We start from the raw sequence: 16,873 nt of genomic DNA on the forward strand, positions 1-16,873 counted from the left end.
AAGACTAGAAAAGGTTTTGATTCTATTTGGGTGGTGGTTGATAGAATGACAAAATCGACTCATTTTCTACCGGTAAAGACAACATATGGGGCGGAAGATTATGCAAGGTTATATATTCATGACTTGGTAAGGTTGCATGGGATTCCTCTATCCATCATATCGGACCGTGGTACTCAATTTACTTCATACTTTTGGAAGTCCTTTCAAAGGGGTCTAGGTACGAGAGTTAAGCTTACTATGGCCTTTCACCCGCAAACGGATGGACAAGCCGAAAGGACTATCCAAACACTTGAGGATATGCTTAGGGCTTGTGTATTGGAGCTTAAGGGTAGTTGAGATGATCATCTTCCATTGATTGAGTTTGCCTATAACAATAGCTATCATTCTAGCATCGGTATGACTCCTTTTGAGGCTCTCTATGGGAGGTGTTGTAGATCACTGGTTGGGTGGTTTGAGGTTGGTGAGGTGGCCTTGTTAGGACCAGTTCTAGTTATGGAGGCTCTTGAGAAGGTTAGGATGATTAGAGAAAGGTTGAAGACGGCCCAAAGTCGCCAAAAGTCCTATGCCGATGTGAGGAGAAGGGCTCTTGAATTTTGAGTTGGTGATTGGGTCTATTTGAAGGTGTCACCCATAAAGGGTGTGGTTCGTTTTGGTAAGAAGGGCAAGTTGAGCCCAAGATATGTGGGTCCTTATAAGGTGATGAGGAGAATTGACAAGGTAGCTTATGAGTTGGAATTGCCTAGCGAAATGGATTTGGTTCATCCGGTATTTCATGTGTTTATGTTGAGGAAGTGTGTGGGTGATCCGAATGCCATTGTGTCTCTTGATGTTGTGGGTGTTGTTGAAGATAATTTGACCTATGAAGAGGTTCCGGTCCAAATTTTAGATAGACAGGTGAAGAGGTTGAGAAACAAAGATGTGGCTTCCGTTAAAGTCATTTGGAGAAATCAACAAGTTAAAAGTGCTACTTGAGAGGCCGAAGCGGACATCCAAAGGCGATATCCTTATCATTTCCACTCCACTCAAGCCTAAGTTATTGATCTAAGCCTTTTATAAAATTTCAGGTCTTAAGTTCAGCCCCCATGTCATTGCATACATTCATGTTTAAGTTGACAAGTTCATTGTGGTTTTACAACTATGTTGAGGTTTTTGAAATAAGGTGTAAGTGCATTGTTGCATCCTTATGTGGGCTGATATTGTCATGTTTGTGTCCCTATGTATGTTTCTTTAACATTCGGGGACGAATGTTCCCAAGGGGGAGATATTGAAATGACCCCAAAAATGCCCGAAAATGTGCTTCGGAAACACCTATAATTGTAATTTCCATATATCTCAAAATTCGTGCATGATTTTAGAAATTCGACTTCATATTCTTATTCAGGGGGTCAAATTGAGTGGGAAATGGGTCTAACCCGAATTTTAGAGCAACGGTATCAAAATACAAAAATCGCAAAAAATGCGATTTGGAGGGTCAACTTTAAAGGGACATATCTCTTAGCACACAAGAAACTGGAAGGGCCACAACCTATTAAATTAAAGCTCTCTGAGTTAGCTTTCCAACGCACTTGGTTTCACCTCATTCCGAGTTAGGATGAGGGAGTTATGACCATTTTCGTAAAACCTGTCTGTGCAGATTTGCAATTTCCAGTGAGCTTTTTTTTTTTGGCGGGTTGGGGACGTTTTTTATAAATGTCCCATACTTAGTCATTTTTTTTAACTTCAAAAACACTCTCTAAGCCCTTTCCAAAATTCCACCAAGATCTTCAACCAAATTCAAACATCTCAAGCTCTAATTCCGGATTCAAGACTCAATCTCAAGCTTCAATTCTCCATTCCAATCTTCATCAAGGATTCTCCAAAGCTGAGGTATGTGGGTTTGATTGTGGAAACCTTCCTTTCCACAAGTCCAACCATTTATCCTCTATTTTTACTTCAAGTTTATGGGTCCTTATGGTTATTTATGAACTCTTGAAGTATGGAATTACTACTACACACCCTATTATGGTCTATTTTGCATATTATCATGAAATGGAATTATTATGTGATGTTTATGGTTTTCATGCTTCCATGATCAAATTATGAAGGTTGATTTATATATATGTATGTTGTTGGTGGGCTGATTTATATGGATTTTGGAATTGGTTGGACTTAGTACTCTTGAAATACATGATTTTATTTACATGAACAATAGCCCACCATGTGTTTGATAAAATGCCCACTTATAGAATTCTTAGGAAATGGAAGGTCCAATGTACGTCCTATGAGTCGGATGGTCATATAATCATTGAAATGATGATGAAATGGATACATGTATATGATTTTCTCTATATAAGTGTTGTGAGTCGACCAAGCCTAGCTCGGGGGGTTGTAGGCCCGGGTAACCGTATCGAGGGGTTGGTACCTTGGTTGCCTAGTACGGGGGGTAGTAGGCCCGTATAACCACATCGAGGGGTTTGTACCTTGGTCCCTAGCTCGGGGGGTGGTAGGCCCGAGTAACCACATTGAGGGGTTTGTACCTCTTTCGCCTCTCCAAGGGGGTGGTAGGCCTTGGAAATACTATATTGATGGTCACTCGCCACACATGTACTACGTCCCACTAAATATGATTTTTATGTAAGCATCATTATACATATCATTTCATTAATATGCTATCTATCGGGTATGATTATGCATTTTTCCTATGATGTCCATCTATTGTAGCATTGCATTGCAACCCATATACTTAGTACATTCAAACGTACTAATGCATACTCTATGCCTACATGATGTCACCATGTAGGGACCGGAGCACCGCTTGACCATCCTCCTCCGCGTGGCTAATACGATTTTCTATCGAGGTTATTGGTGAGTCCTCCATTCCGGGGACGTTGCTTATGATCTTTTGCTATGTATAAGACCTTTCCTTTTTAGTTATGTTTTGACTATGAGGGTCAGCCCGGTAGTTTGTCTTGGCCCTTCCTAAGTACCCATGTTTAGAGGTGGTGTTGGACAAGTTGTGTATTAAGCTTGAGCTTGACTCATCTATGGTATTTATGTATCATTCCTTTTTTTCTTCTCTTGCTCCCTTAGTCCCGATTTCCCCATTGATTATGCTTATCGCTTATGGTCATTTTAATTGCTTTCGCGACCAAGGATGTGTAATGATACGCTATGAGGCTTGTTTGGGGTTCCTTCGGGTTCCCCATTCGCCGGTCACGTCTATGCCCTAGGCTTGGATCGTGACAACTTCAATTTGTATTTCAAAATACATTAAAAAAACTAGTTAATGTATCCCAAAATTGTTCTTCTCATTCTTTCTAAAAAATTCTCAATTTTTGAATCAAACTTGTCGATAAATTGTATTGATACAACATGAACATGTCCATCTTTTTGAGACATTCCGAAATATGAGAAAGTGAGTTGAGGTATGAATGATACAAAGGTGATGAAATTGTTGTTGGTCAAAAAATTGATTTGTGAATCTCAAATCAACCATTGCAGTTGAATTAAAGATCGATGAGTTGAGGAAAAATTGGAGATCTGATACATCGTTGAGGTGAAGAAACAAGAGTTTGAATTTTCAATGTATTCGTTATAAATCGATATAACAAACAAAAAGGCTGAAGAGATGCATAGCTTTGATGGATCATTCATACCTTTTATAATGTTGTTTAATCGTTTTCTGAATTTCGTTTCTGAGATGGATAGATTTATCAATACATTACTATTTATGTATCTCGTTTAAATTGAGAAGTGTTGTATTTCTACTATATACATTAAATAAGTAATTGATGTCCATAAGATGTAAGGTTTGAGATCAATACATTACTTTGTGGTAGTTGCGATGTATCAGATATAATTAGTATAAATTTGAGTTTATGTATCATGTCTAAAATATTGTATATTTGTTCATGCAATAATAGAATGTTGTGTATCCGATACATTATATCATTTATCAGTTATATGGTTTAGTAGATGTAATATTTGTGTTCCATAAAAATGTGTATCTAACACACAATTTATACAGTTGTGTTTGATTAAAAAAAATTGTATTTGATATTAACATTATTTAAAAGACAGAATATTGTGTACATGATTCATTATGTTGTGTATCTAATACATGATATAATATATGTATTAATGCGCTTCATGTTTATTGTATCAGATACATAGCTGCAAGAACTTCATATTTTGTCTCGAACTAAACAAACTTTTGATAAAAACATTTGTGTATGTTTATGAATCTGATACATACTTGTGTGATACTTTAATGTATCATGTACTGTGTACTGTTACATATCCTTCTAAATTTGAATAAAAGAGAAGATACATAGCAACACTTAGATACATGATAAATGATATATTTGGAAGAAGTTTTATATCAAGTATCAAAACTAATTAAGTTTATGTATCAAAATTAATATTTGAACATGATACACTGTGTATGATAAAATTGTAATGTATCACAGTGTTGAAACAAAGGCATTATACATTAATTTAAGAAACAAAACTAACTAGATACATTAAAAATCTAGTTAATGTATCTAATTAGTAATTTGAACACGATACATTGTACATAGTGAAATAGTAATGTATCATAATGTTGAAACGAAGACATTATACATTAATTTAAGAAATCAAAACAACCTGATACATTAAAAATCTGAACACATATATATCAGAAAAAAGATGAACAAGAAAAAATCGGAAAAAAAATCAACGATCTTATCTATTTCGACTTCTCTTTCTCAACAATCACTTTAGAAGACAAATGTACATCCACTTTTTTCTACATTTACTTTAGAAAACGAAGGTACATCCTTCTTCTCATTCTCCTTCTCAACATTCACTGTTGTAATTTTTTTTTTACTATTAACATAGACGTCACTCATGAATCTCGATCCAAAGTCCTTACAAAAGCCACCAGTAGATCAACTTTTTTCATTTTTTTGAGCATTTTTTCCACAGTCTATTTAGAAGGCGAAGATGCATCCTTCTTCGACTAGTTGAGTAATACCAACACTAAAAGAATGATCCTGATCCATATGCATCAGGAAATAAAGAAGAAAAAAATAAAATTGAAGCTGACGACTGTGGAGGAGACACAATATATCAGTTGAGTAATTTGAATTCGATTGACCGGAGAGAGAATCTTTTTGAAAATAAAATTGATATGAAAATTCTAACAGATAAGATTGTAGAGAATCCTTTTGAAAATCAAATTGATATGAAAATTGTAACTGATAAGATTGTAGAGCAAATTATGGAGAGAATAAAGGAGTGAAAAAAAAGAAGGAAATCATGTGTTAAGGATGGGATACTTATGTATCCGGTTGACTTGAAAATTTGGGAAAAATAAGGGATTTTGGAAATATTTTGAAATGGTAGGGAATGATGGAAATTATGGAAAATAAAGATGTGTATATAGGTAATTTATCCAAAAAAAAGTATAAGTTTGAAGGTAATAAAATCTTAATTTAGTTAAGATATATTTCTAAAATTTCAGTTATACTCTAAGAATACTTATACCATTTTATCTTCTTTTTTCTTAAAGAAGGGGAAGATTTGAATTTGCATAATCCTTTATCCATGACCACCATCAAATATTGTATCGGGTTAAAGTCTATTTGATGGAGGGTTCCACCGTACTATTATTATATATGAGTAAATTTTAGGTTTAGCAAAAATAAAAATCATATTTGAATGTTATAGCTATAGTTTGTATAATTATGCTCCATAACAAATTTTATGTTTGTTATGGCTATTAATTTGTATATTTAGGTATACATATACATAAAAAATATGTATTTGGATCTATTTGTATATTTCGGTATACAAATGGGTCCTGCATTTGTATATTTCGGTATACAAATCGGTCTTGCATTTGTATATTTCAGTCTATTTGTATATTTCGGTATACAAATGAGTCCTGCATTTGTATATTTCGGTATATAAATGAGTCCTGCATTTGTATATTTTGGTATACAAATGGGTCTTGCATTTGTATATATCAGTCTATTTGTATATTTCGTTATACAAATGTGTCTTGCATTTGTATATTTCGGTCTATTTGTATATTTTGATATACAAATGGGTCCTGCATTTGTATATTTCGATCTATTTGTATATTTCGGTATACAAATGGGTCTTGCATTCATATATTTCGGTCTATTTGTATATTTCGGTATACAAATAGGATGACAAAAAATATAGAATATTTGCTGCGAATTACAAATAAAAAAAATTATGACTATATCATTTAATTTGAATTAATAGTTTGTTATTTCATACCATTTTCCCTTATATTAATCATTATGTTTTAAGTATAAGACTAAAAGTGAGAATATATATTAAAAAAATGTGGAGTGTTATTTTTTATTGTAAAATATATCTTGAGTAGCATGACATGATCTGAGTTGGACAATTTGGATATGTCCGATCTAACAATTTATGTTTTTGACCTTCTACTACATACCTTCTTGCCTCGACTATACCAAAGTCAACTAGCAAGCATATATACTTTGTAAGTACTATTTATTTATTTTATTTTTTATTTTCAGATTTCTGGTACTCATATTCAAATACGATTAAATTTAAATTTTTATCGAAAAATCCCATATTAAAAGGGTAAAACACTCTCTAACAAAAATAAATACATACCCAAAAAAACTTAAACACAAAATCTCTAATTAAAAATAAATAAATACTTACTATTTCATTATAATCCTCATTACTAGTACTATTTATTTTTATCTATAAAAAAAAAAAAAAAGAAGTAGGTACGTCCAAAAGAATTGCAACTTTTTTGTCTTAACATTTTTTTAAAAAAAAATTTCTTTTTTATTATTTTAATTTTTCACTTGATATATTTAAGATTACAAGATTAAAAATCATTTTAGTGTATTCCATATATTTTTAATTAAAATCACAATTTTTTTACAAAAAAATCATGTCAAATCAAAATCAGACCAAACAAATCAAAACAAAAAAATACTTATTTGATTGATGGCTATTAACTTCACATGATTCACTCATGAGAGAAATTATTATTGCTTTGGATAAGCCTTAAATGCTCACATGTGAAGTGCTGCATTTTACAACTACTAGTATTTGAATTTGTGGAACGCGCAGTAATTAACCGCCCAACTCAATTTGCACCATCACTATTTTATTTGACAATTCATATTTTTTAATATGAGAATTGATAATGACGTTTATAAATATAATTTTAAAATCATTTTGTCTTCTTTGAATCCCTATTTTTTATTTGGATGATTGCAAAATTATTAAACAACTCTAGCTGTCCTTTCTTTCCTAAAAAATAAGTAACATATAATATCACACAATGAAAATAAATACATTGTATATAATAACACACAACGCAAACATCTTTGTATATGATATCTCTCCGTTCTTAATTACTTGTCCACTTTTGAATTGATAGACATGTTAAGAAAACAATGATTGAAATAATCAAATAGCAAAAGAAATAGCGAATCAAGTGTCAAATCATGTTTTGAGACTAAATTAACTAAAAAAAAAATTTGCTCAAATAAAATCTTATAAGGAGCCCAAAGTTCTCGTCCATTACCATTCCGTTCACACTATGGGTATGGTACACTACTCCTAGCTCTGATTAACATTGTTGAACCGTTTTAGATTAGTGAATTTTTATTAGGTCACATGGTTTTGGACCCTACTCTTTACTAAACCTCACCTGAAAATTGAATTAGAAAATAGGTGCAGTAGGTAAATGAATAGACAGAGGCACATGTGCCTTCATTTGGGACTAGACCTTTTTTTTTCATTCAGTGTTTGAAGTCCACGATGAAACTCTAATTAAATTCGAATCGTGCACTGCAGGGCCCTTTTGGAGGTGGCGCTCCCAACATAATTTTTTCCATACTCAGGGCTGGAACCCGAAATTTTGGTCAAGGATAAAGTACTCTCACCAGTGCACCACAACCCAATCCATGTTGGTGGGACTAGACCTTTGCCATAGCTACTCCACTTCAATTCATGTCTTGCATTTAACTCAACCCATGTGGTTTTTTCTCATTGCAATTGGAGAATGTGCAACCCTGCCAGCTTATACATGTATGATGTATATATATCAAGCAGATGCGTAGTCAAATAATTTAATGTTTATAACTTTCAGAATTTTATTTTTATTAAGTAATTAAATTTTAAATTATTAATTTATATATGTTCAAAGATGTTTTTAAGACGAATAAATATTAGTTTCAGCCAAACTCATAATATGTACTCTAATTCGGCTCCTAATATTAAGTCGTCCAGACTTTAGCATTTATACAGATCTAGTACTACAGAATTAGAGAGGACCAGGGATGCATTTTTCAATTCATTTGATCAGTTGTTAAATATAGAGAAAATTTCAAAAACAGTTCAAGACTAGAAACATAATTAGTCTCTCTAATTATACTTTGCTTAATTACGATGCATAGATACATATTAGAAGGAAGAGATCTAGGGGCGAACAAGATTGGAAGAGGGAGGAGAGAGAGATTGGGAGAGGGAGGAGAGAGGTGAGAGATATACAATTGATTTGTATCTCTGACTGATAATTATATCACGAGTACACAATTGATACAATTCATTTGTTTCATAAATAACATTATATCAACGACTATTGTATTCAATTCATTGATGCAAATCAATTGTATCAAGTATATTAACGAATACAATTTGTATAATTGTATCAATAAATACAATCGTATCGTTGTTATAATTCGTAACAAATTGCATTTCATATGTTGCCTTGTGTATTGTGTTTATGTGTTACCAGGTATGTTTGTGTTACCATTTATATTTGTATTATTGACTGTTACCATTTGTATTGATATTGCAGAGAGAGAAAGAGAGTAGGCAAGGGAGCGAGAGAGGCGAGTGAGAGTGCATAAAGATAGGAGAGAGGGAGAGAAGAGAGGGAAATTTGCTATAAAATCCTAAATATAGCTATGAATCGTAATTTTTTAAAATTATAATTGTGTATAATAAATACATATCACATATTTATTTTCTTATATAATTTTTCTTAAATATATTCGAGTGAAGTTTGCCATCTACTAAATTATATTAGACTAGACAGTTTAATTATTGGGGGATCAATTTGTAACTTACCGAAATTCTACTAGTTTATGAGCTCTTAAATTCACGCTAGTTCGTAATATTACAAATCTTACTAGATTTTGGACTTTGGATATATGTAATTTGACACGTCCAGATATGTATAGATACATATCTCCTCTCTCGCTCGCCGCTCGCCTCTCTCCTTGTATCTGGTAATCGAAATATATGTATCTAGCGTGAGTCACATGTATATGAAAATGATTTGCATCTATCTACTAACTTATATACATGTATCTACTGTGATTCATATGCATCTGAGGATGGTTCACATGTATTTGGGGATCTCGATCGCCTCTCTCCCTATTTACGTATGTTTGGTAGCAAAAAAAAAAAAAAAAAAAAATATATATATATATATAGGTGTATCTGACTTGAAACCTGATATGAAATTATTAACTAGTATAATACGTAACTATTTTAAAATATAAGAAGAAATTAATAAATATAGTAGGGATATTTGTTTAATTAGATAGTTTTTCCTTGAATATATTAATCCAAATTAGTCCATTTAATGCTTGGGTTAATTTGGGCCGTCTGCATGACTCAAGAAGTGAAAGCAGATGTGTTAGTCTCCACTCTCCATGCTGATATCATTCACATATTAGTCATATAATGATTGCTGGACCTTTAAACTTTCAAGTTGAATAAGCCCAAGACTCGAGTGAGATCCAATTGCTATAGTACTAAATTTTTGGGGTCATTTGCATTTTTGGCCCATCATATTCCATAAGTTATGTTTCGCACCTTTAAAGAATTTATGTTTCGCTAGATATAAGTTCGATTTCTAGAGACAAAAATTAAAGACCAACCCATCTAAAAGACAAACTATGCCATTAAATGTCGATTTTGCTACTAAATATAATCAGGTTAAGTTTGTGATCATTCATGGACCAAAGGAGAAAGGAAAGCATTTAACTTTTAATTCATAATCAATAATGCTCATCAGTCTTCTCATTCGAGCAAACAATTTGTTTGTTTGGTCAAATGATGAATTAAATAAAGTTAATTATTCTTAATTGTCTTATTAATTAACTTGATTATAGAGGAAAATGTAGGTATAATTAGGAGCCTTAAGATGCTTTATTAGTCAAATATGGTTTCACAAAAAGCTAACTAATCACAAAAGTGAGAAACGATTTGCCCTGTGGTGGGCGTCAACAACATGTGTTGTGTAGGTCAAAAACCCTACAAAAATTAGTCATAATTCATTGTCCCTCTTAGAAGCATATATAATCATGTTTATCTTTAATTAAGTACCTATCAAACTCAAATTTACTCATCATCATTACTATTTACAAACTACATTACTTACACATTTTTAGTTTACTTAACTAATGTGTTCATGATCATGAACCATAATTATAATTCAACTACGTTGATCTCGTCCTTTACCTCCCCTTTTTCTTATAGACTTTGAAACATCAAAGAAACAACAAATTCACACAAGTAAGATTACTTGTATTAATTAGTACTCCCTCTGTCCCAATTTATGTGACACATTTCGGATTACGAGATTCAAACAAGTGTATTTTTTATCGTAAATTTTTCCTATATCTTTTAAATATTTTGAATTATCAATTATTGAGACTTATAGTACTTTTTATGTAGTTTACATATATATAAATTTCATTTTAAAAAATGTGAAAATTTCATGAGCAAATTCTCGGTCAAACTTAAATTGTTTGACTCTCAAAAAGCGAAATATGTCACATAAATTGGAAGAGAGGGAGTATCAATTTTCTCATTATTGAATGATATGTAGTCATGATTTCAGTAATTTTGAATTTGTTGGAACTTAATTTGGAGGAGGATATGTATAGATGTCTCAATGTGTAGGTGTGAAAGGTTGATTATGGATGATTTTAAGAGGGGTACGGGTGTAGGTCGAAGAAGTATTGGGGAAATCGACTTGAATAGACTGGACATGACATAATCTTAGCTTATCAAGGACATGACACAATTATAACTTACTGAGGAGATGACCATCGATAGGAAGATTGGAGGATACAAATTAAGGTAGAAAGTGGAGTAGCAGGTATTGAGTAGAGCAAGCATTCTCTTGCTTATCTTTATATGCTAGTGGCCGTGGCATTGCTCTCAATTTCTTGTCCTTCGATTTTTGTTACTATTTGTTATTTTTTGTATTTCGATTATTGTATTATTTTAGGATAAGGGTCTAAAAAATACCCCAACTTTGATTGAATTTGTTGTTGCGATACTAAACTTTCATGAGGACCTATTACCTCCCTAGACTATTTAATACCGTATTTTAAACATATATATTTGCCCACGTGGACATAAAAAATAATGCAAAATTATAAATAGTAATGTGTCCACGTGGACACATATATACCTTTAAAATACACTATTAAATAGTTCAGGGGGTAAAAAATACGGTATTAAATAGTCTAGGGAGGAAATAGGTCCTCATGAAAGTTTAGTATCGCAACAGCAAATTCGACCAAAGTTGGGATATTTTTCAGACCCTTATTCCTATTATTTTGTTATAATTACTCGAGAATGATTTGTCATGCTTTTCATAATATTTTTTCATGATTTTTTCATTAATTTCCATTTTGCTCTGAACTATTTTTTTTTTATAGTAGAGGACGTACCTAAAGCAATCCCTTTACCTCCAAGGTAAGGATAAGAACTTGAAGGAAAAACATTTGACATTAAAAGAAACAATTAAATTTACTGACAAGAAAGAAAGAAAGAACTAACATAATTTTATTAAGATCGTAACAACTTAAAACAATATCAAAGCAGGTAATGATGCTTCTAGCAAGAACTAGCATGATTTTATTAATTTTTTTTAGTTCAATTTAGTAATTAAAAAAAAGGAAAAAATAAATATCGAAGACTCTTTTTAGCTCTACACCATATTATGCATGAGTGTTATAGAGTAATAGTTAACAGCCCCTTTAAAAGATAGGGTCCATTTAATGGACTTAATAATTAGAATATATTGTTGAAGATAATGGGATTAAACTAACCATGAGGACCCCATATTCAAACAGTTAATGTTGATTAAGTTCAAAGATAGAACAACTAATGTCATTTCCACTTTCAATTTTTTTTCTCACATTAGGGATAAAACATTTTCAAATAAAGAAGATTCCGTATCTATTTTCATTTTCAATTTCAACCCGGTTCAAAAGATAATCTATAGATTATTTTAAAGCATCATTTAGCCTTCTTGTAACATATGTGTTAGCCGATAATATATTATATCTATTCTAAAAAATATTACTATGTATGAATATCTAATTTTATGAAAAAAAATCACGAATTCACGTGACCCAATATTTTACCCTAGATAAGTTTACCCCTGTGAATGATAAGACGTATGATTATAATTCATGCTAATTAAATTGGGTCATCCATGCAGGTGCAGGTGTGACTAACCCTATTTGTAATTTTTTTAAGAAGCAGAACAATCTTTTTTTTTTTTTTCGGTTGAGAAGAAGGTGTTAATTTGAGGGATATTCTTCAAACAAAAAATCAAATTGAAAGTAATTTTGGACTAATTGGTAGATAGGGTTATAAGTTATTTGTTAACCATTTATCTAGAAGTTAGCTATATTGTTTACCCTTTGTCGTATATGATATTAGTTCGTGGAACGAAACCCTCTTTCTTAGTGAACAAACTAGGACGGGTGATAGTTTCTTGATATATCAAGAAAAGATAAAAAAAAAAAAAAAAAAAATCAATTATAAATATCAATTAATAGAAATAGAGTGGTAAAATATGTATATGAATAATTATTTTCTTAATAAATGTGTCAAGTCAAATAATAACAAATAAAAATAAACGGAAAAAATGTTATTTTTTATTTTTTTTCAAACTTCGAAACTAAAATCAAACAAGCAAATTGAAATGAATGAAATAGGTATACAACAAGAAAAGAGTCGAGGATATCACCGGATATTACAAAAATCAAACAAACAAATTGAAATGGCATGAAACATGGGAACAAATTACAGATCGCTGCAGACACCTAATGTGGCCAATAAGAAAAAGAGATACCAATATTGTTACTTCACGGATTACTTTTACGCGTAATTTATAAAAATTCCACCAGTTTAAGAGTTTATTATTTAGATATACGTTAGTTTACAGTATTATGAATTTGACTAGATTTTGATGCATTCAGATGCATGTATCTCGGGATATAAGAAGCAAAATTATGTATAATTTATTTTATATGCACTGTATTAAAGTGGATTCGATTGTATCTGAGATGCATATATAGACAAATCTCGCTTCTCCCTTCCATCTAGTTCACCACTCTCTATCTTGCTCACGTATATGATATCTCAAATACATGAGAATTACACCAGATACATGTATCTAGTGATTTACATGTATTTGAAATACATAAACAAATCTCGTTTGTCTCCCTCCTAGCTATTCTAACTCGCCTCTCTCCATATATTAGTGTTTCTGGTAGCAAAAAACATGTATCTAGGTGTATCTGACTTAAAAATGGGTATGAAATTATTAATTAGTGAAATAAAAACATAATTATTTCAAACTATAAAGAAAATTAATAAATATGATAGGAATAATGTGTAGTTAGGTAGTTTATACTTACTTCATTTGTCCAGACAAAATGTTAATTATAATTAGAATTAAACATTGCAGAATTAGGTGTACTTCCAGTTTTAAATTTTTGTGATCAATTGTGGGTGCTCTTCAATTTTGAAGCATAAACATTCTGTATGAGTTAATTAAGAATATCTAGGCCTCCCCATTACAGAGACGGATTTAGAGTGTACTCGACTTGTTCAACTGAATTTATTGTTTTTTTAACTTTAACTATTGTATATATTCTAGACGTTTGAACAAATTAAACAGAATTTATAGTTTAGTTAAATTTTCTATTTAATTTTTTGGAGATTTCTTGTGAGTGAAGAACTAATATTTTGGATGCATGCATTATATTACTTTTGATCAGACATAACCCAAAATTGTGTAGACAATATAATATATGATGCATAACATTATTATTATCTGCATGTCAGTGAACTAAAAAAAAAGGCAAAAAGGTTTGTCCGCACAATTTTAGTAGGTTCGTTATCGACTGCAATATATTTTTGGCACTATTGGGATTGAAATACAAGTGAACTTAATTTTACCACTACTCTTTTACCCCTTCGTAGTATATTTCATCGATCTTCTCTTGATTCTCTTGGTGATTCAAATTCATGACCTTAAGATTGAAATTCTGTGTAGGGCTGGACATAAAATATCAAAAATCGAATTATCATACCGAATTAAAAATTTTAGTTATTTGGTATTTGGTAATTTGGAATTTGGTATGGTATTCGGGAGTAAAATTTTAGAATTATGGTATTCGGGTTTGGGTTTGGTATGAGACATTAGTACCATGTGGTATTCGGTATTTCCCGAATACCAAATTATTGAACAACATATACATTACTCATGAGTACAAGTCCAACGAGAGTTAAAGAATAAGCATGAATAATCCAAATACATGTCTTTTAGTTGTATCAATTTGTTTTTCTTAATGTCTTCTTACTTGTTGATCTTCTATTATATCGTGCGTCCACATAAAAAAAAAATAGAAATGATTGGAGAAATAGTATTAACTTTGTAATACAATTGACTATAACTTCAATACGGTATTACCGAATACCGTACACACCGAAGTTTAATTTATCGTTCCTGAATTACCAAATCGAAATTTAATATTTAATATCTACTTTTAACTACCAATTACCGAATTACCAAACCCGAAATTTGAGAAACCCTAACCAAATACCAAATGCCCATCCATAGTTCTGAGGACCACATAATTAAATTTGGCAGGTAAGTAGGCAAAGTTTAGCTGGTCATCTATAATTAGAAACCAATCAGTCATGTTAGAGGGTAATTAATTAACTGAAAAATGATTTATTAAGATTTTTTGATCTATAAAAGAAAATGAAGGACAAATCTATTTTTAAGCCAAGCAATAAACTTGGTAAGTAAGTGATTGAAATTAGCTGTTGAGCAATCAATTCAACAACGACCCATTGTAGAGAAATTTACCAAGAAAAGACCCCAATGACATGAATCATAAAATAGTAATGCACTATTGAAAAGAAAAGAAAAAGAAATGAGTGCTGAATGGTCAAAGTTATAAATGCCACGAAGAATAATAGGTCAATATCTTTTAAGAATATTTTTTAACGTTTCTTAAAAATGAGAAAAATGACTTCTTATTATAAGTTGGAAAAATAATGTTTTCATACACCCCTATACCCCATAACCCTATCTCCATGTCTACATCAATAATATTTGCCTAGATTATATATAAATAATTTTCGTAATAATATTTTTTGTTTACACATCAAATACCAAAAAAATAAAGAAAATATCTCTTCATTTTTGGTAAAAAATTCCTTCATACCAAACACTCACACTCATTACTTTACAGGTTATTTGATTGTGCAACTATTTTTTATGTTGGTCCGTCAATATATAAAACTTAAACTCTACAAATAATAAGTATGATTTTACTTTTGGAAAAGGGTTCGAAATATATCCGAACTTTGACTGAAATTGTTGTAACAATCTCAAACTTTGGGTAGGACCTATTACCCTTGCATTATTTAATTAATAGTGTATTTTAAAGATATATAAGTGTCCAAGTAAACATCATAAATATTGCATCATTCTAAATAGTAATTTATCCAGTTGGGCACTTATATATCTTTAAAATACACTATTATATAGTGCAAGGGTAATAGGTCCTGCTCAAAGTTTAAGATTGTTACAACAATTTTGATTAAAGTTTGGATATATTTCAAACCTTTTTCCTTTTACTTTCTAGCATTGAGGTGTAAAAACATGTCTTCTAGCTAGGGTTAGGGTTTGCTAAAAGAACACTACCTCTATTATATATAATAGCTATATTAGCTTAAAATTTAGTTTCTCCAAATCCCTAAAAAATATCTTCTTCCACTCATATTCCATCATTCATTTTATTTATATCTAAAAATTATCTCTCTATAATAGTACTCAAAGAAAAAAAAATTAAAGATGAGAAAAATTCAATTGCTTGAGAATCAAGACGATGACTCAGTCACATCAGAAAGCTCTACGAATTCAGCATTTACAGTAAGGATGGTGAGATATAAAGAATGCCAGAAGAATCACGCCGCGCGTGTTGGAGGACATGCAGTAGATGGGTGCAGGGAGTTTATGCCAAGTGGTGAAGAAGGAACAAGCAGCGCATTTATTTGCGCTGCTTGTGGCTGTCACCGCAATTTCCACCGAAGAGAGGTGGAAACTGAAGTTGCCTCTTGTGAGCTTTTCTAGTACTATATATAGTTTGGAATCGATTTATTTGATATAATCGATTAATTTTTATATTATTAATGTATTTTTATGGATTATAACGAGTAACTAATTTTCGTGTTTTTTAAAATTAATTAATTATAGTTATCACTTAGATAACCTGACTATGAACTAATTAAACTCATTTGGGATTGAGTTTAATTTGGTTATGTTTGAGTGTGTGTGGATGTTGTTGTAGAAACTGGAGAAGGCTTCAGCTTCTTTTTATTTTGCATAATTTTTATTTATCTTTTTGGTTGTGTTTGATTTGTTTGTAATGTTTTACATGGTTGATGGTCAAGATCAGTGAATTAATTACCATTATTTGATACTTATATTTCCCCATTTTTTTCCATTTGTCTGCCAAGGTTAATTATATATAGGAGTACTATTTTA

The 16,873-nt window shown here is 31.3% G+C and overlaps 1 protein-coding gene across 1 annotated transcript; it reads left to right on the forward strand.

Annotated features, from left to right (window-relative positions):
* The first annotated feature begins 16,180 nt into the window (after positions 1-16,180).
* On the forward strand, positions 16,181-16,459 carry LOC125847322 (mini zinc finger protein 2-like). The gene has a single exon (XM_049526967.1). It carries the CDS (start codon positions 16,181-16,183, stop codon positions 16,457-16,459), a length of 279 nt encoding a protein of 92 aa, XP_049382924.1.
* The last annotated feature ends 414 nt before the right edge of the window (positions 16,460-16,873 follow it).

The sequence above is a fragment of the Solanum stenotomum genome, chromosome 12 (assembly GCF_019186545.1).
Source record: "Solanum stenotomum isolate F172 chromosome 12, ASM1918654v1, whole genome shotgun sequence".
Lineage (NCBI taxonomy): Eukaryota > Viridiplantae > Streptophyta > Magnoliopsida > Solanales > Solanaceae > Solanum > Solanum stenotomum.

Excerpts from the sequence above, each read along its gene's own strand:
- LOC125847322 (XM_049526967.1), top strand. The coding sequence starts at position 16,181 with ATGAGAAAAATTCAATTGCTTGAGAATCAAGACGATGACTCAGTCACA.